The sequence below is a fragment of the Falco rusticolus genome, chromosome 8, assembly GCF_015220075.1.
Source record: "Falco rusticolus isolate bFalRus1 chromosome 8, bFalRus1.pri, whole genome shotgun sequence".
Taxonomy (NCBI): Eukaryota; Metazoa; Chordata; class Aves; order Falconiformes; family Falconidae; genus Falco; species Falco rusticolus.
Window position 1 is genome coordinate 12601077 of NC_051194.1, and position 25658 is coordinate 12626734.

Sequence of the window (25658 nt, forward strand, 5' to 3'; positions counted from 1 at the left end):
GAAATACGTGTGTGGGCTTAGGCCAGGACTGACTTTTTAGGTTTTATGGCTAAAATTATAAGACGGGGAAACATGCTTTTAGCCCAGGAGCAGCATCTCACCCTTGAAGAGCAGCGGGCTCTGCTTGATCAGTCTCAGTGCACCCCAGTTTTGCACCTGGTTGTTGCAGGAGGCATCACATGGATTTCTGTGAGAAATCTGGGCACTCAGAGTGTCTTTAGCGTGAGTCTAAACCTTGATTTTTCCAGCTCACTCCTGTGCCAGAGGAGGTTATATCACAGATGTGCATCGAGTTACTCCCTGTTTCTGAACTACTGAGATAAAGCTTGAGATAGTTGCACATGTAATGTGTAATGGTGATGTTGCTTATGTCTCTGTCAAGTAAAATTATTTTGTGCAATAACTGGATTGCAAATATTCTTGTTTGAAAGTGCATACTAGACTCTGTCTTTGACATTTATGGAATGTGGAAGTGAAATGAATGACAATTAATGGGAATATTGCTGGGAAATAAGGTGCTTCATCAGTTCAGATCTCCTGAGCATAGGTATGTTGTGTTTGTCATTTGAACATACAGCCTGCTCTGCTAAGACTTCTGTATGACATGAGATAAGCAAGAGCCACTTATCTGGAAAATATCAGATAATCACATTATTAATATGGAATATACACCAAAAGTCAAGTTTATTTTTGTGCCTCTTTCATCATCATCTTTTTTTCATTAAACTGACATGTAGTTTGGTAGATGCAGTGGGCTTACTTCTGAGGAGCAATTCTAGTTAGGAAATGATCAAGACATTTCTGATTAAAGGCATGTTTGATCTTTGGTTTTATTCAGCATTTACAAAGTAGAAATGATTGTTACAACGTTGCTGCTGTGCTTTGTAGTGTACCTAAATTCTTGCCTACGTCTAAGCCAGAAATTTGGTTTTGCCATAGTGGTAGAGTATTTGGTAACCTCATTAAAATAAGCAGACCCTGTGTATCCAAAAAGTATTGTTATGTTTATCTGAAAATAAAAGGGGAATATTCAACATGTGAAGGGAGCTTTGGGAGTAAAATTTAAAGACTTGGAAATATTTTATAAGGAACAAAACATAGTGCCAAGGCCCTGCAGACTCCAGGTAGATGCGCAAGGTTGCAATATGTGATTGTATAGGGCTTTGCACGAGAGCTCTCCTGCAGCAGTTGTTTGTGAATCCCAAAGTAATTGTAGCAGCTGCCCTTCCTCCATGCAAATAACTGTGATCTTAGTCTAATGCTAATTTCATAAGTTAATTTTAGCTTATATTTTAGGTGACAGTCTAATAGTTTTTAAGGATTGTATTTACATGCATGAGCCGTGCAACAACATCCATTCAGATGTGGGTGTAAATTCTGTAATGCCTGCTCTGCTGCCTGGGAAATAGCAGAGCCAGGTTTCATCCTTCATTGTGTGAAGAGCAGAGACAGACGTGGCTGCTGGATGCCCACCTAACTTCCCTGCAAGGGGAGAGCCCCTAAGGTTTAGGCAGTGCCCGGAGACTCCCTGGGTCTGGATTTGTGTCCTACCTCTGTTGCACATTTCCCATGTAACTGTGAAACTGCTGCCCCTCTCTCTGGAGTTCTCAGACCTTCATCTGTATGAAGACCATGATAAAGCATTGCATTGTTTGGGATCACCGTGCAGCCCCAGATCCAATTTCCATCCAGGAAAGGCAAGAGCTGCTGTTGTAAGCTAAGGAAATTGCATGGACCAGCAGAAAGCTCAGGTTTTTTTCTGGGTTTGTTACTTGGAGCCCCTCATTCTTTGCCTGTCAGCCTGAGTCTGGGCAGTCTGTAAGCCTGAGGTGGGTGCTCTGGTCCTGAAGTCTCCCGAGGTCCCGCGGTGTTTGGCAGCCCCAGCACCTGCTCCCAAATGGCAGAGTGCTCCTAGTGCGTACTGATTGCCTGCGCAGCCCACACCTGGCAATTTTTAAAACATTTAAATAGCCTATCTTCTTTGCTTCATCTTGACAATTGATTTTAATCAGTATTATCAGCCGCTTAAAATACTTAATTCTCTGAAGCACTATAGCATTCAGCCTCCAGCAGATACGTGGAGCGGAGGTGCAGGATCAGTGATGTTATCAGTAGTTTTGTTTCAAACCAGCATAAAAGGAGAAAAATCTTATCCCTTCCCACCCACCCCACTGCTGCAATTTATTTGGTTTAAAAAAAAAAAAAAAGGTACTCAAATAAACTAATCATATGACTGAGTTATTTTGATATGTGGAATGCTGTTTATTTCTGGCTTGTCAATACTTTAATTAATTTCAATCTGTTTCTAAAACAGAAGTTAAGTACATAATTGATTTGAATCTGTTAGAAGTTGTCCTGCCATCTGCACAGTCTGAAGTGAAGCAGCACAGGCAGTGTAGCATTTGAAGGCATTAAAAGAAATTATGTGCTTCTGGATTAATGCTGACTTCTGATTAATATTTTTGGGAGGCAGTAGAGAAGAATATGGTAACAGCTGGAAAGCCATAGATCAAATAATATCTTCCCTATTGTCATGTTTCTATATTGAGACACGTGTTGTTAGGTTTACTTATAAAATAATGTATCTTGATTTTTAAGTGTTTGACACTCAGCCTCTGATTTTATGCCTAGAAATAATCAGGGGAGTAGAAAAGAGGAGAGGCAAATGACAGCTTATTTGTAGTTAAAGACCTACATGAAATATCATGTCAGCTGGAGTTACAGAGGGACAAACCGTGGCGTGGTTGAAAACAAAGTGGAGTAGCTCTTCCGTGTATTCCCCATGCACTGAGGCCACTGTTAAATCAAGAAGAAAGCTTTTGTTCTAGGCTCCCACCACTTTTCAGTGAGAATTACACACGTCCCTTGTTACAAAGGGATCCCTCCTGCAGTCCCTGGCTACCTCCAGGAGATGCTCCAGGTGACCTCGGCAGGCAGTTACTCCTCTCCAGTTTGGAAACAGGCCATCCAGCCTCCTTCCTATCAGCTGTGCTCCTCTGCCCCCCAAAGCAAAGTGTTATTTATTCAAGCCTCAGCCTTTTCCATCTCTCTCCCTCTGGCAGGAGTGTCTGTGCAGTGCCCAGGGTGCTCTCAGCACTGAGCTGTTTATGAGGGATTTTTTCCCGCTGTGGTGGCGGGGAGGTCAGGGTGTGTGACATGTAACGAAAGCCAGGGGAGCAATGTGCGTGGTCTTACCAACATGACTGATCTGTGCAGTTTAATTGCTGCATAAAATATGCAAAAGCATTGAGGTAATTTAGAAAAGGTAAGGTGTTTACAGGAAAGTAGAAATTGAGCTTGAAATAATAATTACACTTTTTTTTCTTCTCGTTAATGACTATACAGAAGAGCCTTTTAAATATGTCCATATGTGGGTTTTAAGCATTCATTCCATACCAGTATTTCACCTTTTTCCTTAAGTGGTTTCTGTATTCTTACTAACCAACAACCATTTTGTCTGAATCTCATTTCCTCATAATAGCAAACCCATCAATCCCTGCTTTATTAAACAGGGAAGCATGCTTAGAAGCCAGAGCACTCAGATTTGATCAAACATGTTAGGCAAACCATTGATTTTAATTTACAGCAATATCCACTTCTTCCATTATTAACAGCTTTGAATTACTGAGACTGAATAATTAACAAATATTCCTACTGGATGATAGGTTATTAAAAAGGCAGATTTACAGAAACATAGCCCAGATGAACATCCTTCCTGCCCCCCCAGTGATGCATATGCCTATTTAATGTTCCCCAGGGGAGCAATGCAGCATGGCACGAGGGAAATGCTCTTTGGAGAGATCTCCCAAATGCTTCCGAAACGATTATCACAGCAAATGCTCCATAGACAAGTGTGCCAGTGTGTGTTTCTGACCTGCTGGTGCCTGTTCAGAGCCCTGGGCTGTGGCCAGCCAAGTTAAATGATGCAGACCAGGATGCCAGTACTGTCAGGGCAGGGTTGCCTGTGTACACTGGGTGGGAAATGTGGGCTTAAAACATTGCCCTGCTTCTTGGCTGAAGCACCCCTCAGTCTTCAACCAGGGCAACACCTGGTGAGACGTGGCCCGGTGCTGGCCTCCTCTGGCACTTCCAGAGATCGTTTTGATGAGTAAAACTCAAAATCTCTGTGCACCAAGGACCTGAGGTGGGTGGTTCGTTTTGTGTTTGTTGACTTGCACATCTCTCTGCAGCTGATGAGGCTGGAAGGGATGGAGGTCTGTAATGGGCAATAAGCTTGTTCGCGGAGGAAGATGCCTGGGAGCACAGAGCAGATCTAAGTCTGTGCCTGCTATTATGGTCCCTATCCTTCTTCAGGAGCCCAAATGAGAGGAAAATGTCTGGGATTCTTACAGAAGGAGACGACCTCTACCTGCCTAGCAAGAACAAATCTCCCTTCCACCCAAAACCACAACCCTGCACTCTGGGTGTCATTGCTTAGCAATACCCAACCGAAATTCAGTGTCGGTCTTCCACGCCAAACCTGGCCGGTTACAACTTCCTTGCAGCTGTAGGAGTTTTCTCTTCAATGCAGAAAATCGTGCTGCTGAGGAAGAGCATCGAGGTGTCTGCAGCTATTTCAGTCCTAGCTGCATGGCGAAAATAATCATTCCTCTCCACCTCCAGAGCCCTTTTCTCTGGCATCCCTCCAGCCCCCTCCTCCCCTCAGTCGCACAGAACCGTCCTGAGGGAAGCAGTGTGCACTGTGAGGGGTCAGCAGCACGTCGGGGTGCCCAGCTTGCCCCTGCTGCGCTGCCTCACCCAGCTGTGCGGTAGGTGGATGCTGCCACCACTGGGGAGGCAGCAGCTGATGTGGTATGAAGAGCTTATCCTGGTGCTGGGGGACAGGGCATCCTTCTGGGGACAATAGCAGGTGGCAGCCTGGGTGTTTGTCAAGGCTTGCTGTATAGGCACAGCTCTTTCCAGTGTGAGATGAGTGGGTGGTTCAGTTCACCCGTGCGTTTACTACACGTTGTATTGATTACTGTGAAATGTTTATGTCCGAGTGCAAGCCCATTGCCTTTAGGATCAGAACAATTCAAGGAACAGGTCAAATCCAAATGTTTCACTCCCTCTCTCTACCTCCCTCCGTGGGACGAGGCCCCAGGGCATCCTTGACACCAAGCACAGCTGCCAGCCTGAGAGCCAGTGTCCCTGCTGTGGTGGGGGGACAGGGGTCTCTCAGCAGGCAGCCTCACAACCCTAAGGCTTCCCCTAAAAAAGAGCCAGTGGGCTCAGTCTCCTGCCCCCCTCCCAAGGCACTGCAGGGGGAATTGAGAAACCTCATCCATGGCTGATGGCCAGTTCACCCCCCCAGCAAGGCTCGGGGATGAGGGAGGTGTCTCTCCCCCTCTGTACATGCAGAGTGCAGATGCAAGGTGCTCAAATAACGCAGTGATGAGAATTGCTTAGGAACAGCAGAAGGACGGGTGAAGCTAAGATAAGACAAAATATAAATCTAACTCAGCCTGGCTCTGTATAAACTAAACCATCATCATCCTCTTTACCACTGTGCCAGCATGTATGTGCTGCCATGCTCACTCGGGAGGAAAAGGAACATCTTTTGTATGGTGCTATTCAGTGTGGTTTGACATTTTGTTCCACAGATGCAGCCACGGAGCAATGTAGCCTATTGTGAAGGCTTATTTAGACAGGTACAATTACAGCTTGGCAGTGAAGGTGCCTTTGATCCCAGTATCCGCATTGTTTCTGAGGCTTTTCATCCCACCGGGTACCCAGCTAGAAGGCACGTGGCTGAGACCTGCCTTTGAAGTTGTTTCTTTTCCATTTTGTAGATTCATAGAATCTTTTAGGTTGGAAAAGACCTTTAAGATCATCCCTTTAATTTTCATGGTGTCTTCTTCTGCTGATGAACATTATTAATGAAGGCTCTGGCATTCAGTTGTGCTCAAAATACTGATGCTTGGCAAGTGTCTGACCTTTCCCAGCTCTGCAGCAGCTATCTGCAGGAGGAGGGCAAGTGGGGGCACCCAGAGAGGTCTGTGTGGCTCCAGCAGAGGAGAGTCGCCTTGTGCATCCCGCTGTGCAGGGTGTCCGTGGTGAAGGACCCGCTCCCGGCTGCTCATCCTTTTCCGAAGGGCTTTGCTGCAGTGCAGGTTCATGTGTCAGCAGCTCCCAGCTCCCTTCCTACCAAAATCTCCAATGCAGGACTTTGCTTCTGAGGAAAAATGAGATCTGTCAGATCTGATGTATGTGGGGATGGATGGGAAAGAGGGAAAGTTATTTCTGGCGGGGATGGGAGGAGTGACATCCTATTCTAGGAGCAGCCATGTGGCCAGTGACCAGTTCTGTAGGGTGGCTTGCGATTTTAGTGTTAGGATAAGGAGTTAGATGTCAGTTACCTTCAGTTTTGAGGAAAGAATCTTTGTATACAATTTGGAGTGGTCACTGGTGATTAAGCAGCACAGAAACTGATGCCATTTGCTTGAATTTATGTTTAGCTTGTTACTACAAGACAAGGAGGAAAGCTGCCCAGAGAGAGTGTTCACCACGTACTGAGAGTTTGAAAGACAGACCAGAAAGAGGAAGGCAAAGGAATCCACTAAGAGCTGTTAAACACAAGCCCGTGGTGACACAGATGTTTGTGGCATGAGAGAGCATGCAAAAGAGGCACTGCTATATGCATGTAGGCATTTCATCTCCTACTGGCCACTGTCAGACAGAATGATGGATGAAGCAGATCCTTTTGATCTATTTTCTTCTGTTAAATGTGAGGAAGTATGACTGGACCAGTGTAGGCAAATTGCAGGCAGCAATTGCAGTGTAATGTAATTGCAAGAACTGCAAACACAAAATCCACTCATTGCAAAAGTTGTCCAAGAACTAATGACCCAAGGTGTCAGGAAGAAATGCTTTCCAGTAAAAGCTGGTAAAGCCACATTTAGTTCAGACAGAGCCTTGTCAACATTTATGAATGTACCAAAGGATTTGTCCAGAGCTACCGGCTTTTTGGAGCCTTAATTGTCCTCATTGAAGTTGTGCTAAGTGCAAACTCCTTCAGAGGCTAAGTAAAAACACATCTTGACTTTGCCTTTCTCCTATTTTAGCATCTATAGTTGGCTTGAACAAAAGTGTCTCGCTGGATGCAAACCCATGGTTATGTCTGACCCCTTCAGCAGAACCCCAAGGACTGTCCTGCATTGAGCAGGAGTGGATTTACTATTAGCACTTAAAACTGGCAGGGCAAAAGAAGCAGTCATGCCTTTGCCTCTGGGCTGGGATCATTCATTCCAACACAGGACAACCCCCTCTTCCTTACCGGGTACCCTTCACCCTGAGCCACCCCTCTCCTGGTACACTGGTACCCCAGCACCTCCAGAAGGATGCCTGCCTGGCACTGCTCAGGGATTTTTTTGCCTGAACACCTGGTGGAGAGGTGGGATACACCCAACTGTTCACTCTACATGACATTTTATCAATCTCTTCGTTTTAACACAGGAGATTATCTGGAATTAAAAGTGATCTGTGCTCGCACAGGTGAGAAAGCACTGCTTGGCACAGGGACACAGATTTATGAAGCCAGGATGTGCAGTTGCCTTGGACCTCTTTCTTGTTATAGCCATATAATTGCACTTGTTTTGAGCCTGCATAGATCTGCCTGGTGCTGTTTTCTCCTACAAAAGTAGTGTGAGGCCAGGGCATCTCCTTTCCTCTTCAATTACTCATAAACATCCTCACCCATCTGGATGAGCTTATAGCTGGTGATGTATTTCCTTGTAAAACACTGGAAATTGAAGAATTCCTAAGATACTGTTCGTACTCAATATGAAGAGTCCAACTTCAGCAGGCTGCGATCTGACCCTCTGGTGCAGCTGGCAGTGGACAAAAAAGTCATACTGAGAGCAGCATTGCTGTTAGGGACAAAAACGGAGGCTGGGATTAGGTGGTTGTGCCACGTGCAGGCTCAGGGTGAAGGCAGTTGCTAGAAGCTTATTAACATGGCACAGGTAGTGGAGGCAGGACTTCAGCAGCTTCTTGCCTTTTTTAGCTTTGCCAGAATCAGGAGAATTCAGTGAGATAAAGTGTAAAAGTCTGAAATGCATTTAGTAAATAATAAGCGACCCCAGAGGAAGTCATAAAACAGAGTCACAGTTCATTTTTTTCAGTTAACGGAACAATCTCACAACATTAATCCTGGTGCTGAATACCAGCTCCGTACGCTGTGAAGAAATTTCCCTGCTGAATTAGTGTCAAGTGCTGCTCGTAATGCCAGTTTATTTCTAGCCACCCTCGATAACACAAACACACTCCTGTTCTCACCCATCTAATGTAAGAGGGAAAGTTACCCAAGCAGGTGAAGGTTTAGGATGCATTTTGTTCTGGATACGTAATTAGAAATAGCTTTAAAGGAAAAGTGGCTCAAAAGTTTGCAATGAAACCAGTTTTATGAGGAACAGAACACTATTAATTGCAAGTTTTGTATGACCTTTGCAGGCTCCAAAAAAAGCCCCAACAACAGTTTTTGAAGCTTTTAACATCATACTTGTAGAAATGCAGACTCCAAATATCTCCAATGTTGTGTTGTCGTGTTATCCTTCCTTTTTGATTTCTTTCTCTTCATTAACTGAAAGAGATTGTGGATGTCAGGGAGGAGGAAATTGGGCACTTCCTTTAAAAAATAATTAAAATATTACAAAATAATAAAATATTTAAAAATATTAATAGAATATTTATTTTATTTTTCTTAATTCTGGAAAAGTTATCAAATGGGAAAAAAAAAAAGCACGCCACAATGCCTCTTGTTCTGTGGCACCTGGTAAAGGGAAGAGAGAACAAGGGAAAAGATTACACAGAGGGTTTCAACATTCAAGTTGTAAAGTGCGCATCTTGAGGAAAACCTTGGGGAAAACAAAGGAAAACTGAAAGGAAAGAAAACAAAAACTGCATAGAAAATAACATTATTTATTGGGGTGAAAAGAGAATGAAAACATTTTTGTCCAGAGGCTCTGAATTGGAAGGGACTTTCAGAAGTCAGGCATGGTTCACTCCAGCTCTTGGGAATGGGCTCCTCCACTGTGTGCGTCGGCTTATCCACCATGGGGAGACCTGGGTGGCCACGGGCGTTGTGGACATCCTTTGCCTGTAGCCTTTCTGCTGATGAGCACAAGCCTCGGATTTCCCCATAAATATGAAATGCTCGTTGTTGCTGGTCTGGGTGGGAAGGCTGCCTTGCTGTGGCAGGCGTGGGGATGCTGCTCTGATGCCCGCCCAGAGGAGTGCCTGTGCCTGGCACCTCCCTGGACCATCCCCTCCTGTAGAGGGATGAAGCTGGGTTAATTATCATTGATAATATACAGCTGTGGGCTGGCTTCAGGGCGGTGGGTTGGGCGATGTAGATGAGGTGCAGCTGTGGCTGGTTCCTGCTAAGAGGTTGAGAGCCAATGAAGAGAGGCAGCCGAGGGAGAGAAGGTGAGAGAGGCAGAAGCAAGAGGAGAGAGAACACGTGCTCCGGATGAGGTGAGACGAGGAGAAGGCAGCAGAGGGACTGTATGAAGGGTATGCTGGTATGAGGTGGTAAAAGACCTTGTTGCAGCTTGATAGTTTGGAGAGTGCTGTGACACCCTCCTAGTGCTGCTGCAGCTTCTTTTCTTTTCTCTTTTGTTTCTTTGTGCTCCCCAGTTCGAGTGAGGGCTTTGGCATAGCGGAGAAGATCGTGCTGCTCACCTTCATCTCCACCGTGATACTGATGGCCATCCTGGGGAACCTGCTGGTGATGGTGGCTGTGTGCCGGGACAGGCAGCTCAGGTGAGCCCACCCAGCCGGGCACCACCTGCCCTTCCATGTGGAGGCGCAGGGGGAAATCCCCACCTAAACCCCCCCATTCCCACAGCTGAGGGCACAAACTGCTGTGGTGAAGGGTGCCCCTGGCCATGCGTCGCACCGTGGCGATGTCAGGCTCTTGCACTGGCCTCAGTGCGTCCCCACTCGGGTTTACACTGCGGCAGTGGGATCATGTATTATCCATCCTCTACATTTTTAGCGCACTCAGTGTAAAACACCCAGGTAAATCACTGAAAAGCAGAGCTAAGCAGCACCTCCTTGGAGAAGCGGGTTGGCCTCTATCCCTTTTCTGTCTCAAATTTCTGAACAATCCTAACATCGGAAAACCACACAGATCAAGGTCCTGTTAAAGTTGTGCTGCATTGCTGCAGCTTGGCAGATGCTGCCAGTGATTTGGGGGGGGGTGGGGGGTGGGCAGGGGGCACAGGCAAAACTCCTGTCTCAAGGCTTGCTGCTACCCCTGGGAGCTGTCAGACCAGCTGCAAGAGCAGAGTGAGATATTCAAGAGCCTCTATTCATGTTCTGCGTGGGATTTTTAATGGATTTAATTCTATTTTATTGTTATGATTTAAAAAGTACTCTTCAAGTTAAAATTACAGTTTCAGTCTAGATTCTTCTCAGTGCTTTCTGGAAGGATTTTCTCAATTTGCAAGTTAAAATAAAATCCCCCTTCTCCACCCCAAACTCTCCAATGCAAGCTGTGAGGCTGAGCCACATGCAGAGGCCTGTGAGCATCTATTTGCCTCTTTTATGTGAGCAGAAAGATGTGTTTGTGCAGGGAATGTGGTGGATATTAAGCTGTAAAACCAGGAACAAGCTAGGGATGACCCTATAATGGGAGGAACACATTATAGAGAACCTTTTAGTGTGATGGAGCAAATTAGGCGCAAACACAAGCTGAAATGTCTGTCTACATGTAGAGGATGCTGCACTGAAACTATTCCACCCTGATTTTGTGATCTTGTCTGCAGGAAAATCAAGACCAATTATTTCATTGTCTCCCTTGCCTTTGCTGACCTGCTGGTGTCAGTGCTGGTGATGCCGTTTGGAGCCATTGAGTTGGTTCAGGACAACTGGATCTATGGAGACATGTTCTGCCTGGTCCGAACGTCCCTCGATGTCCTACTCACCACAGCGTCAATCCTGCACCTGTGCTGTATCTCTCTGGACAGGTATGAACAGAAGGGCATTGAGAATAATTACAGTTGCTTTCAATTTCTTCAGTGTTGTTGCTCGTCCAGCGGTAGCCAAAGGACAAATATGAACCTGCTGAGTACCACAGAGCAATAAATCTCTCTCAGTAGCTGGTTTTGGAGAGAGTTCTCTGAATCCTCAGGAGTGCAGAAAAACTTTAAAAGGAATGAGATTTGTACGAAAAGAGCAAGCCAGGTTCTCAGCTGCTTTGTGGCAGAGCTCTGTTTACATTACTGATCAGACGTAAGAAGTTTCTTCTTTAAAGTGCAGAAAAGACACCTCAAAGATGTACCCGAAGGGAAGACCTGCAGCTGTCACAGCTGGAGGTGCATCCTGCATTGCGGAGGTGCATCCTTTTGGCAGGGACGTTGCTCCCTGCCAGGGGCTGCAGAGGGGGCTTGGCTGGTGAACAGCTCGATGTGTGGTGCTGACCCCCACCTTCCCAGGGACTGAAATGCTAAATTACTTGCCTTTCTCTCTCTTGTCCAAAAAATATTGGACATGTCTTACAAGTGCTATCAAAACTACAGTTCCTGCTATTAGCAGCCATATAGGTAGATGAAAACCAATATTACTAAGTGACACGTTGTGCTTTATATTACTAGATTATATGGAGAAAGAGCTAAAAGAGCAGCCCCCCCCCTAAACGTTATGGGATATTTTTCTAAGGCATCCATTTGTGCATCTCTGCTAGTGAAGGCTAACAAGGAGGTAAATAAAGCTGGTGAAATGGGTGCGTAGGCTTTGTGGGAGATCCTAAAAACTTTCTTTTCTTTCAAACTTTTCTTGAAAAATTAAAATGAGGCCAATATCCTAAATAACTTATGGCAAACAATTCTGTTTTACTGTTGTCTGCAGTTTTTCAGGGTAAATGGCAGAACTTTTCATACAGAATATCAAGAATTTTTTACTAGGTAAATACTTAGAAGAAATAATTTTGACCGTCTATTCTAATAAGCAATATTTAGAGCTTTTATTTGAGCTCTGTGCAGAGATTTCAATACCTTTAAAAATACTATTACTTATTAGTAATAATATGGCCAAAATAACCATAATCATACTCATCATCATGACAACTGGTATTCAAATAGCATCTTTCGTCCGGAGTCTGTATGCAGTCAGACTTCAAAAGATACTTGATTAACTTCTCTATTGATGGGCAGCGCTCCTTTGTTGTGGGAGAGAGGGGCACCGGCACATGCCGTATTGTATCCAGAGAGAAGCTGATGTGCAATAGCTACAGCACGTTTCCTTATCTGGAAGTTCAGATGGCTGGAACACAAATAGGAAGCTCATTATCTTAAAAACGTTGACAAATTGCCACTTTGAGCCAATTACCAGTAAAGCAGATGTTAGGCACTGCACTCTGGATGTGGCCTTGTTATATAAAATGTTGGAGTTCGATTCTCCGGGCTCTTCGTTAAACGTGGTGGGTTGTGTAGACAAGGAGACATGAGGGGAAAATATTATTTTCCCCCCTCCCCTGCACACCCTCATCTCTGGCACCTGCAAGGGATGAGGTACCTCGTGTGGGGTCCACAGAAGGGAAACTCCCCCCTTTCTCCTGCATATGCCACCCTCATGCAGACCCCTGCTGTGTCATGGGCTCTTGCTGCTGCTGCCTGTGCCCATCGGTCCCCATGTTCCTGGGACAGCCTTGTCTGGGGGTGGGGAAGGGGTTGGGGCACCCTGGGCTCTATGACTGTTGAAATGTGTGGCTCAGAGTTAATGTATTAGGGATACAGAACAGAGATTACGGTTTTATAAGGAAAATTTTCTTTGTAAACAGATCTGAGGCAGAGTTTGCAAACACCCAGCTCAGTAGAAGGAGCTGGAAATGTAAAAAATAACCCAACCAAAGAAAGCCCTAAGATGAGATGGATTAGATTATTCTGTACTAAATGAAACATTCGGATCAGAATGTAAACACCAGGAGCTCTGCTGGTCCCTCTATGCTCTTTTATTCTCTGTCCAGAGTCATGAATTCTCTCCACCAGATGCAGAGTTGCTGTAGCAATGGGTGAGCATCACTGCTTACAGTAACACATAGGTGATTCCCCTTCTTTTGGACAGAGAGAAATGGGGAGCTGAGTCTGGGGATTCCCACTTCACCCCCCCCATCCCAAGCCAATGCTTTAATCACTAGACTACTACACAGAAGAGGAGAACAGCTGTCTTGAAAGAAAGCAGGGGTTGGAACTGTGTTTTGGAAGAAACTAATTCTCTAGGTTTGTTCCACATGTGTTCTGAGAAGGTTTTGGGAAGGTGCAGCACCCCCTGCCCTGGCATCTGAAGGTGATGGACGCTGTGCTTGAACGACTCCCACATCAGCCTTGCTCCATTGAAGTGCCTCGTCCTTCTGTGATAAAATTATCCTGCTTTTAAAGATTTCTGCTTACTGAGTGTGCATTTGAGGCAATTGCTGCAACAGAAACACTCTTCCTATTTCTTCAGGATTAAAAAGATTCTTTACAGTAGAATTAAAAATTGACACACACGCTGGCTAAAAAACCCACCCACATCCACCAATCTTGGTGCCAAATTGATTGAAAAAAAGTGCTTAGAGCTCTGAATTTGAAGGTCCCAAAAGCTGAGATCATCTTAAGTGTTACAGCAAAAGAAAAATCTTCCCCAGAATGCCTGCAAACTTTTTCCCTATGAATACACTGACAGAGAGGGATCCCTCAATATTTGCAGTCCCCCCTAACATGAGCCATATTAGACTAGGCAGTAGTTCAAATTACTTGAAAATAAGCCAAGGATGAATTAATTAATTGAGTGATGCGTGTGCTGAAAAGCTCTGCAAGTTCAGGGGTGAGGGAGCGGAGCTGTGTTATCTGGGATACAGAAACACAGCAGCAATTTTTGACAACTGAGCAACCTGAAATTGCCAGATGTCTGGGATTTATTTCAGGACACACAAATGCTCTTTCTCTTTCGCATGTGTTGACCATACATGTGCTGTTCTTTGCTCCCAGGCAGAGAGATAGGAAAGGTTCCCCAAGCGGGTGTCTGGATGCAGCCTGACATGGATAATTATCGCAGCCTTTATCGTTTGCTGCCTTCACACTGAAGAATGATGCCTCTGCAGACTAGCTGTAGAGCTGAGCTAAATTTTAGGTAATCTCTGGTACTGTGTTTTTCTTGTTTCTCTTCTCAAAATTACTTTATTAAGTGCTTGTTAGAGCAGTGACCACCACACACAACACCGTCAGCTGAGCACTAACAGCAACATCCCCAAGACAGGCTGCTCCTCTCCAAAGGAGGATTTTCCACAGAAACTTTTATCTGTCTTCTAATCTTTGCAGGGCATATGTAGCTGTCCTAGCCATTCAGTCTTGCTGTAGAAGCTCACCTTGGATGGTATTTTGACTCCATGGGTAATCATTTGGAACTTTGCCACTGGCATGAAAAAAGCCAAGATTTCATCTCAGATGTTTCAAAATGCATGTTTCTTCTCCCAGTACAAGAAGGCACAATTAAGTCTGTGTTTGCTGACAGTGTCAGCTGAAAGAGAAAGCCCAAGATCTCTCTGTCTCATGTGAAGAAGAGAATCCCAAGTGTGGCTCTCATCACTCTCTGTTTGATCAGACACCGTGTATGAATCTGATTGAGTCCCAAGACTCCAGGCTTCTGGTTCTCCAGGACCAAACGTCAAGTTCAGACTACCCACCACGGTGCTCAAAACAGACCAAGGTGCCTCCTGGACTAGCTGTCCTGAACCGTTGTAAACAAAAATATTATGGAGGTGGGTCTGTCCCTAGTCATCTTCCTCTCTTAAAGCAGTATTTCTTTCTCTGATTGACTGACTGATTTATGTGATTTTCAAAATATGGCTTAGTAGGACACCAGTAGGGTACTGTAGCCATCGCTGAAGTTGTTTAACATCCACCTGGACATCATCCTTGAGCACAGAAACAGTCCTAACCTGACCAGGAATTTCTATGCTCATTCATGAGCTCTTTCATGTCCCAAACAGTCTATTAGAAGACTTCTCCTGAATTAGCCATGTATTTTACATTTCTGCAGTGCTTGCTCAATGGCATGGTCAGAAAACATGTTGTATAGAAGAAGTTGCTTTCTACCATAAAGCAGCAGACCTCGATGCCTGCAGTTCCAAACTCTGATACCCCTCACACCTAGCAACACTATCAGGTCTAAACATTCACAAAGACCAAGGACATTAAATATTTTTCCTACCGTGCTTGTCTAATAACTTTTCTGATTGAAGTGAACATGGGTCTTTCCCTCCATCTCTCAGAGGAGGCATTTTGATGGAAAAAGACAGGGAAAACATAGACATTTTGATTCTGGCTCTTACCATGTCCTTAAGGTTGTCCCATGGTCTCCTCCTTGCTACATTGAGGGGGGTATTACTGTTGTGCCATGTCATGCTGCAGGTCACCTAGAGCCAGTGACAGTCCCACTTTACTCCTGTGTCCTTTTCGCAGAGATTAATTCACTTTTGCTGCCATGAATTTGGCTGCTGTTCCAAACCTGCTCAGCAAGCAGGACAACAGGGATTTTCAGCACAGCTTGGATGGGAGTGGTGGATACAGAATAATAGATCCATTTTCCATACTGAAAGAAAGCTATACCCCACCTTTTAAATCCACCTTTTTTCTCCTTCCCTGATGTACCAGCCCCTTGCTGGGACTGTCCTGGGAGCACTCATCTCCAGGTGTGTTTTCGTCTGTGACCATCCTGAGAAGGGCAAGGAGAAAATCTTAATCTCACTTCATGTCAGTGCTAGAGATGAAAAAAAGTAAAAATATCCACACTTTAGTCATGTTTGAATACATAACAACTACAAAAAACTACTAAATTGCACCTATTTCTTGAGCACTTTGCCAGTTTTTAAAATCCTTTTCCTTTTGCAGACTGAACTCAAAAAGTTGTGCTGTTCCTGGTGCATATTAGTTAAAATGTGGGTACCTGATGGAGCAGCCTGATAGTGATTAATGACTCGATGGAGTAACCATCCCCTAACCCAGATGAGCGGTGTACTCAACATGTACTGTTCACAGCTAGGATTTAACACACTAGCACAGTCTCCTCATTTCTAGCTGCTTGCACCAAATTTTCCATTTGGGACTTGAGCTACAGGCTTTCAAGGTATACCTTTCCCTTGTCCTGTGCAAATATTAACTGAGATTTGAAAAGACTTCCAGCCAGTTTAATTGTTGCAGTATTCTGCAGTCATCTTCAAGCAACTTTCAGGTCAGCTCAAAATATTCACTCTGATATGAGCAAGAGCAATATGTCTTTCCTCCTTTTGTCTGCAGTCTCAGACCTAGGTTTTAAAGGTTTCTGGCAGAAACTTGAATTTCTGTGACCATTTTTGCTTGTTTTGGGGTGATTTTTTTTTCTTTTTTTTTTTTTTTTCCCCACGGTGAGAACTGACTCTTAAACAGTGTTAAGAGGACAGAGTAGGTGAGGAGGTAGTGGTGGATATCCCTGAAATGTCAGAGCAGGTAGATGGATGCCTGGGTTTCTGTGCAGGGAAGGGTGACTCAGCCCATCGTCGACCTGTTCTCCATCCCCACGGCCTCTCCGATCCTGGCAGCTGGCTTGGCGGAGCACTGACAGCACTGCTTCCTTCCCAGTATTTTATTTAGTTTTTGCTAGCTGTTGCTCTGTGTTCATTTAGCCTTTACGGGAGTATGCTGCTTCTAGCTGGTGTTTTTTCTGTGATTCATGTATTTGCTGCCTTCTGTTTTATTTCAGGGCATACAACTGTGGGGTTTTTTTTTAAGAAAACTGGGTGGTTAATCTAACCCTCAGGACTTAGTTTGGGAAGTCATTCTTTTCAACACTTTCAGAAAATGTTGCTTGAAAAGACTTTTATCTGATAATATCTTGTATCCATTTCCATTATGACCTCTGAAAAAGAAAGAAAGAAAGAAAGAAGGCATTCAGGCTTTAATTCTCAAAGGCATTTGAGAAAATCTGGAGAAATCACCACAGGGTAAATTGATTGTACTGGTCAGACACAGGGAGCAAAGAACTTCAGAGACTTAGAGACACTCTCAGTCTCATCTGAAAAAGTTTTTGTCCAAGGTGTCAGAGATAGCTCAGGACTCACTGAATCTGAATTTTGCTGTCACTGCGTTATGCTTTTTCATAATCTCTTTGGTATTCTAATATGAAAGAAATATTTAGCCTTGAATTATTTATTTATTGCACGTTTTATGCATACTTATCCATTCTTTGTCCTTATGCAATAAAAATAATTGCACTGCCTATAAATAGACCAAGAAGCTATGATACAGTCTCCAAATAGAGTTAACCTGTCAGGAAAGGTAATTTTCTTCTCTAATATTTGCAGTAGAATTTGCAGTACAATTACTTCTCAAAGTCTTTGGGGAAAAAAAACCCAAAACAACAGAGAAACGAATAGGTCCTAAATGTCTGTATTTCTGGGCTTAGGTGCACATCTGGCACCTCTGGTTTTCATGCAACCAAAGCATCCTGCACCCTGTCTCTGCCTCCTCCAGCTCTCCTGGCCGTGTCCCAGCCCGGGAAGCTTTCCTCCAAGTCTGTGTCTCTGCTGGGCACTAGGTACACTGTTTGCCTGGCGTGTGCGAAACATTTGCAATGTGCTGTATAACACACAACAAAATGGACCTAACTGTCTGTTTATTCAACGCTAATCTTACTGGGATTCAAACATACCCCATAATCACTGCTAAATAAAGGCTAAAGCAAAGCAGATGTATCCAAAGAGTGTTGGAGCACCAGAGTGGCAGATGCTCGTTGCGCCATTTACAAACATTAATTAACATTAATGTACTGTTCAGACATCAAATTAGCACGATCCCTTGAGAGAGATGATGTTTTCGAGACTCCCAAAGCCCGGTGCTCTGCCGTGGCAGCCCATCTGGAGAGGTAGCCCTCTCCCTGTGCCGGGTGGGAGGGCACGTGTGGGAGGCAGAGGAGCGGCGAGGTTGGGGTGGTCGCTGGCTCTGCCCACCCTGCCTGCTGCCTCCAGTGCTGCATCACATCGCTCCCCGTGCTCGTCTCTTTTGCACGGTGTCCCAGCTGGGGCACGGCAGGATCGACTGGCTCACCAAAGGGCTCAAGGTCCAGAGTGTGATGTCTTCCTCAAGGACGGGAAGAAAGCAGCTGAGCCAAACAGTGCTCTGTGAAACATCTGCTGGCTGGCCAGGGGCGGGGGGAGCTTATTAGTGGGGAGACTTATTAGGTTTTAAATAGCTATCAGTAAGTAAAGATTAGGCAGTCAGCAATCTGATTATATGACACAAATTCCAGCTATAGTTTTGAACCAGGCCATAAAGCCCCCATGCCCTTTTCAGCTAGAAAGGCATCTGATCTGGTACAGTTCCCAGGTGGAGGAACAGAGAGGCAGCGCGGGAAGGGGCTGAGCAAGAGCAAACAGAGACTGTCCGCAAGGGCTGCACGACGTGACACGTAGCTGCGGAGTTATCCCTGTCGTTGTTCAGCTCGGCAAGAAAACTAACGTGGGATTTGCAGAATTCAGGTCCGAGAGCATTAAGAAAAATAACAGAGCAGATGGCCGTGGCACAGCCGGAGGGATGCACTGTCCTTTATTAATCTTTACAAACCCTCTAGAAATATGGTAATTTATTTCACCACTGTTGCTGCCAATAACCCTCCACACACACTGACCCACATGGGGACCGTGAAGGAGTCCTCTATCTCTGTTTGGCAACATACGTTTGTTTGTATTACTAGCTAAATTTATCCAGTTCCAATTAACTGCTCTCTTTAGCATTTTTCTCAGTGTAATTATCTCAACACCAGCAGGCCGTTGTTTTTTCTAATAAGAATTTAATTTTGTTAGATGTAATCATTTTAGGACATTTTTTCTTTCTGGACCAGCGATGCATAACTTTGTTTTATTTGGCACACTTAGACGCCATAGCTTATTTGCTCGGTGGGAAAAGGGAAAAGAAAAAAAGCTGTTCTCTCTCCATCTCTCTCTAAAAAAAAAAATAAATAAAGAAAAAGTAAAAATCTGGTTATGCAGAGGCCAGAATCTGGTTTCACTGAAATATCAGCAAAACCAGTAGTGCTGTTTTAATTTCACACATGGACAAGTCAGCTGAGACCCTAGCTCCTTAAGTTCACCACTTGGTCAGGGTTCAGCTGAAGACTCTGGCCCAGTCTGGATTCGCGGAGGGAGTGCAGGAGTGAGCAAACCCACGCTCAGGTTTGGGCTTTGTGGAGCGCGCCAGAGCAGAGCTCTGAAATGGCAAGGATGGGGATTTTCCAAACTAGCCCAATTCTTATGTATAACTTGTGTCCTGCTAGGAGAAGCGGTGTTTTTCTTCTGAAATAAATGTCCCTGTCGCCTGCAAGAGTTTTCCATCAGTGCAGTTCAGCGCCTTCAGCATCGGAGCTGGCTGCCGGGGGGGAGCAGCCCCTGGAGCCCCTCTGCCGGGCTCAGCCTCCCCCCGGCTGTCGGCTCAGGTGTCCCCTGTGGTGGCAGCTGGCCAAGGCTGGCTGTCTTCTGATGGCACGTTTTGGCCTCTCTTGCCTTTGGAACTCACTGACAAATCATTCCCACTTTGGTGTTTAAGATGTGGTTCAGCAGACGCACAGAGGCACCGAGCCGGTACAGGCATGGCTGTTGCACCCTGACTTCGGGAGAGAGCTAACAGCACCCACGGTTTTCCCACCCTCTCGTCTTCTCTTTTCTAGATTGTTTAAGGGGGTTTAAAAAATTACTCAGTATGAGCATTGAGTAAATTTTCCTAGGCTCGTTTTGGCCCCAGTGATGATAAAACATATGGTATGTAAATAATTTTATACATGCACATGACACCAAATGGTTTTAAATGTGGGCCACCCACAGAACCAGTCTGTTTAGTAAAGACTGGGTATGTATTTGTCTGTCGGTGATATCTAAGGAGCTTCTTGCAGGCTAGCGTCTACGTACCCATAGCTCAAGAAAAATTGTATTGCACACCGGGGAGGTACTTTAATTTTTCTCCAAGGGCAAGGAATTATCTAATGCAGCTAAGTAATTATATTTCTATAATGCCCAGAAGGCAAGGAAAGAGCAGTGGTGTGGTTGGAGCATCCCTGACTCCAGGACTGCTCTCTGGACATGTGCCGGGGCAGCTTTTCCCTTTGCCATGGGCCTGAGGAGCCGCTTGGATGTCCAGGCTGATGGGTGGCCAGATGTGCTGGCTGCTGTATCACCGCTTGCTTCTTGCTAACCACAGAAACTGATGTATGTTAATGTTATTGGCCCAGCTTGTTATCTTGGACCTTTGATTTCAGTCTTGACCACAGATTCCGGTCACAAATGGTCACCAGCATCGTGTCCGTGTTTGATGAGTATGCATCACTACCGCAAATAGCCATCCTTGCCATGGACCACAGCTAAACCGTGCTGCTGTCAGATCTAGGTCACCAGTGTGTTGGGATGCAATGCTGTTCCTCAGTCTTAGTCTTCTCTTTTTGTTTACAAGAACCCAGAAGCTATAAACTTGTAATAACTACAGGTGTTATCATTTAAAAGTTGATGTGCTTTCCAAGAATCTTTCTTTCCTATTTTTTTTCTTGGAGGAAAGGCAGGGCATGATACAGGGAGTGTGCATGCATGTGTGTGCATGTATGTGTAGGATTTTTCATACAGGCAAAATGGCAACAACAAACACCCGTGACTTACAACACTTACATTTCCATGAAAGCCTTGGGCTGACACAGCGGATTCAGCGTTCAGTTATACAAGGCAAGACTATAACTGAGGTTCATTTTCTGTCTATTTTCTCTTTGGCTTCACAGCTTCCCTCTTATCTGCCATCTCCTGTCGTCACATATACACAAGTTTAACATTAGGCAAGCTGTCCATGATCCTGCTGCCGAGGAATGTGATATTATGTCTTCTCCACCCAAAGTGCTGAAGGCTGTTAGGTACAAATGTGTTGCTGATGTACAGTTCACCAAGCGTTTATATCTGCTTTCTGGTTTTACGCATAGCACTGACTGTAAAGAGGAGCTTGGCGGCAGGCAAAGCGCCAGTCCTGTTGGGAAAGGATAAAACATTTGGATCTTACAGCTCCTGAACGCTGTGTATAGGAGTGACTGCAGCAGCTCCTGCTGGTGATGCCTGTAGGAGCGTGGAGGAGATCACCCCGCAGACTGGGGCACTGACTCACCGAATCTGCGCGGTTTTTATAGCTTTTGTGAACCAGTTAGGAGTGTACCCGCATCCCCTTGGAGGTGCTGGGAGAGTGTTTGTAACGCAAGGGCTCTGCTTTTGGGAACTGATCCACGTGGCCCTAATCAGTTCCCCTCTACACCTATATTGCTGGAACTTCTACTGGAAGACCAGGGAGCATCACATTTATGTTCCTTGAGACAGAGTCGGGCCACTGCACTGTGTCACAGAGCCACCAAGTGATGCTGGGCAGGTCACAAACCCTCAGTAGGCAGACATATCTGCAGTGGCCATAAGAGCTGTAAGGAAGACCATAGGAGCTATGGATTTCTTCTTTTGAGCCATCTTTTAAACTGTTAGCGCTTGATTCATTCATGTGGCAAATGTGTAATATGGGAAAGGAAAAGTATTATAATAACCTTTGCTTTATGGAGCTAGTTGGAAGATCTACAGCTCCAGGAAGGGATTCTTGTATTTCCCCTTCAGCAAAGAATGTCATAACAGAGGTGGAGGGGAGGGTGTGTTTCGTGTCATCTGCTCTGCTGTAGGTAACAGGGACATTTTCAAGGAACTGCAGAAACATGGGTCTTGGCTGAGAGTAGTAAGAATTATTATTTAATTAAAGTTGGACATCATATTAATCATGTGTATGTATTACACTTTATATTCATCCATCACACTGTCATACCAGTAAATAATAGATATTCTTTATGAGCAGAGGAAAACAGCTTTAGCTTTAAAGGAAGCAGAGAAGCAAAATAAAAAAATGCCTTTATTTCAGCTTTTGACTAAAACTATTGATAATCCTAGAGATATAATTACTTTTCTTCTCAGTGAATAAATAGCTGCTTAAATGCCTCAACCATCACATACATCAAATCACCAGCTACTGCAAAAATTGGTGTGACTTCAATGACTTCTGTTAGCATACAGAGATTTCAATTATCTGACTGTCAGGGCCATTGAATGAAAATCCTGCTGAGCTTTGGAAAAGTGGACGGTGGGCTTTGCTGCCTCCTTTGCCATTAGCAAAACTGTCACCCGCACTCTGATTGCAGAACCTTGTTGCTGATAACAGTGTAGGGCAAGAGGAATGCAGCTCAGCTTTCTGAACACAAGGGAAATCACAGTAGCAGCAGTTAGCAAAAAAAGAAAAATTAAAAAAAAAAAAATAATAATCTTTTGACATGTAAGTGGAGGAAAATTGCTGCTGAATCACTGGGAAGGAAGAAATATGAGAGCTTAAGATGTCATTTTTACAGGCATAATTTTTACTCTAATGGCCTTTAATAGCATGTACAAGTCAGTGTAATGCTGTCAGCTGCAGAGAGATAGAAGTACAGAAATGTAATAACTCAAACTGCTTGGAAGAATTGTTTTCCTGCTGCAGTTAATTAGCACAGCATCGTGGTTTTCCTTTTCTGTTTGCTTATTCAGCTTGTGAAATGGTAGCTGGTTTCTTGGTTGTTCTTTTCTGTTTATTTATTGAATTTCTTCTTTTGCCCTTTCTGCAAATAAATGTCGTCTCTTGTGACTTGCCGTAACTTGCCATCAGGCATGTCACAGGAATCCTTTGATGTCCAGCACTGGGTGGCACTTACTAGTAGGTGTCTCTCAGGCAGTAAACAGTTAAATATGCCGGATTATATCTCCCTTGTGTTTGGAGTTGAAGAGCAGTTGCAGGTAATGCAAGAGAAGCACCATCTGTCCTAATAAGCAGTCAAAAACATCACCGAAAATACCTGTTTGAATTCAAAGGTCAGTTTGTTTCCTAGGGGAAGGAAATCTGGAGAGCAGGGGGAAATCCAAAAGCAATAAGCTGCAGCAACACGGGACAAGGTTACACAAACATATTGTAGTTGTCACAAGGAGGGTAGTTATCCTAGGAACAAAGAAAATATTTATTCTATCCTCTGAAATCATTAAGATGCTGACATCTGACCACGATGGTCCTCATTGTCTGATAGACTCAGAAAAATGTAGGGTGGAAGGGACCTCTGGAGGTCTCTGATCCAGCCCTCCCCTCAAACCAGGGGCCAACTCAAGCTTAAATCTGTCTTGCTTTGGTTAGGTCACTCAGGGCCTTACCCGGTTGGGTTTTGCGTATCTTCGAGGCTGGATACCCTCGCTCGTTGAAGTCATGACCCAAAGACGGCAAGCTCCACAACTAAGTAAACCCTGTTCCTGTAAACTATCCAGCTTCTCCTTCCCCGCTGTGGGCGGGCTGGGAGGGCCGTGGTGGGGGGGACAGGAGCCAGACCCACGGACTGCCATGGCTGGGCGGGAGGGACATCAGCCCTGTGCTCTGAAGGAACAGTTACTGTCAAATATGCCATTTCTTTGCAAGTGAAACTGTTCAGAGGAACAGGCTGATTTTCATGCACTCACGAAACCAGAAGAGAACGTAGAAATAATGAAATTGAAATAGTTGAATGCTTGTTTCAACATTTTCCCCCTGTGACATTTTGAATCTTGTTTCAAAGAGACTTGTAAAAAATGTTTTCTTTTGACACTTTGATATTATTTCAACCCTTTGTGTGGAATATATCATCTGATTTTATCAAAATATAGCAATTCAGTTGACGCCACATGACTTTAAAAAAAAGGTCTTAAAAAAATTCATAAATCCTTAGATTTTTGTGCCTGTTTAGCATGAAACTGTTGGTTCCCACTCAAATCTTGGTGAATTAAATTGTGCACCTCAAGGACGTCTTTCTAATACATACGAATAAAACATGTGCATGTGTGCATTCACATATGTCTAATGTGCTGCTGGCACTTAGAAATTCTGATGGGCATCTCAGTTTAGTGGTCCAGCGGTAGTTGTGTTTGCTAATTTAATGTTTCTAATTCAAGCTTCTGCTAACCTCATAAAATCGACTTTTGCTGGCATTCAGCAGTGAGGCTCTCTCTACGTACACATCATACCTTGATGTTGGGGCTTGACTCAAAAAAATCCCTGTCAGGAGTTCATTCGTTCCCTTTATAAATAATTATTGGAACTGCGGCCACTTGTTCAATGCAGTGCTCATCTCCTATGGGGCGCCGTACAGCATCATTTCTGTGCTTACCCCATCTGGAAATGACATCTGCCAGCTGATCATTATTCATTCACTAAGAAAATGTATTAATCAGGCACATAACTGAATGATAGAGTTGGTTATTTAGAAGACCTGAGAATTTATGGGCTCTTGTGTCTCTGGACCTTGGTTCCCTGTTGCAGTTCTGGGAGCATCAGTACTGGCCTGTTCCTACACACTGAGCTGAAATCCAAAAATCTAAGGGTCACAAATAATTAATTTGGAACCTGAAAGAGACTTTCAGGTCAGGACCACCAAAAATCTGCACCAGGATGATATGGTTGCTCATCTGCTATGCTTATGGGCATATATTAATTTCAGAGCAATGAGATTTCCAGGTTTAGGTTCGATACAGCTTCCTGATGTAGAAATCTGCTAGCAGGTGGGTAGCACAGGGACCAGACAAACGGGAGATCCGATTTTTTATCGTTTTGAGAAGAAATTTCTAGTTCAGAACTAGTTGTTGTTTTAAGAGCGGGGACCTGTTGTACTATGAATATGTTGGATGGATCAGGAGGAGAAAGGAGCGTGCAGGGCAAGTCCCCTTGATGATGAAAAGACGAGAAGCCCCATGCAGACATTTGCCCTGTCTTTGTGGCAGAAGTTTCAAGCCCAGCCAGAGAAGAGGCTGATTCCTGAGAGGTAGAAAAGGAGCTTGGTTACGGAAAAACACACTTCATTTTACTGATATTTTCACAGCTTTGAAGCACTTTGTTAATTTGCAATAACAGCTTTTGCAGTCTTGTCAAAATAAATGTCCATTGCAGTTAGGAAAACCCCAATATTTACTCAGTTATGGCTAAATGGAAGGAAGGTGTACTCATTCATCACGGTAAGGAGGGTGCAGACAGCTTTGTGACTAAGTAAGGAGGGAGAGGAAGGCTGAGTGTGAAGTCACTCCCTTGCTCTGCGACCTCAGACAAACCGCAGCATTAAGCTATGCCTCATTTTCCCTAGCTGGAAAAGAGAAAATACTGGCTTTCCCCTGCCAGGCACTATGAAACCTTGTTTACTCATGCTGTGAAAATATCCCGAGTTCCTTGTGTGAGAGGCAGTCAGTGGAAATAGGCTGTAGGCTCATTTTTTTTTTTCTCTTATTTTGAAAGGCAGGAGAAACAAGCTGGAGAAAATGCTTTACAGTTTTATTTTTAGAAGAGTTGGAAGTCTCCTTTGATGATGGCTGTTCTCGCTTTTCTCCTTGCAGGTACTATGCTATCTGCTGCCAACCTCTGGTTTACAGGAACAAGATGACTCCATTGCGCATTGCTGTAATGCTTGGAGGGTGCTGGGTAATCCCAACATTTATTTCTTTCCTTCCTATCATGCAAGGCTGGAATAGCATTGGCATCATTGATCTGGTGAGTAGCTAAGGCGGTACACCGACCTGGTATCAAGTATATTTGGTGCTGTATATTCCTCTTTAAAAAGCAATA

The 25658-nt window shown here is 44.5% G+C and overlaps 1 protein-coding gene across 2 annotated transcripts in view; it reads left to right on the top strand.

Moving 5' to 3' along the window:
• Positions 1–25658, top strand: part of HTR4 (5-hydroxytryptamine receptor 4) — a 154820-nt gene that overhangs the window by 57418 nt on the left and 71744 nt on the right. For both annotated transcript variants that reach the window (XR_005105663.1, XM_037396787.1), the window contains exons 4-6: positions 9637–9762; positions 10770–10970; positions 25430–25583. Coding sequence is in view for 1 of the 2 variants with exons in the window: in XM_037396787.1 (XP_037252684.1) it covers positions 9637–9762; positions 10770–10970; positions 25430–25583 (481 nt within the window). In the remaining variant the exon portion in view is untranslated. The remainder of the gene's footprint in view (positions 1–9636; positions 9763–10769; positions 10971–25429; positions 25584–25658) is intronic.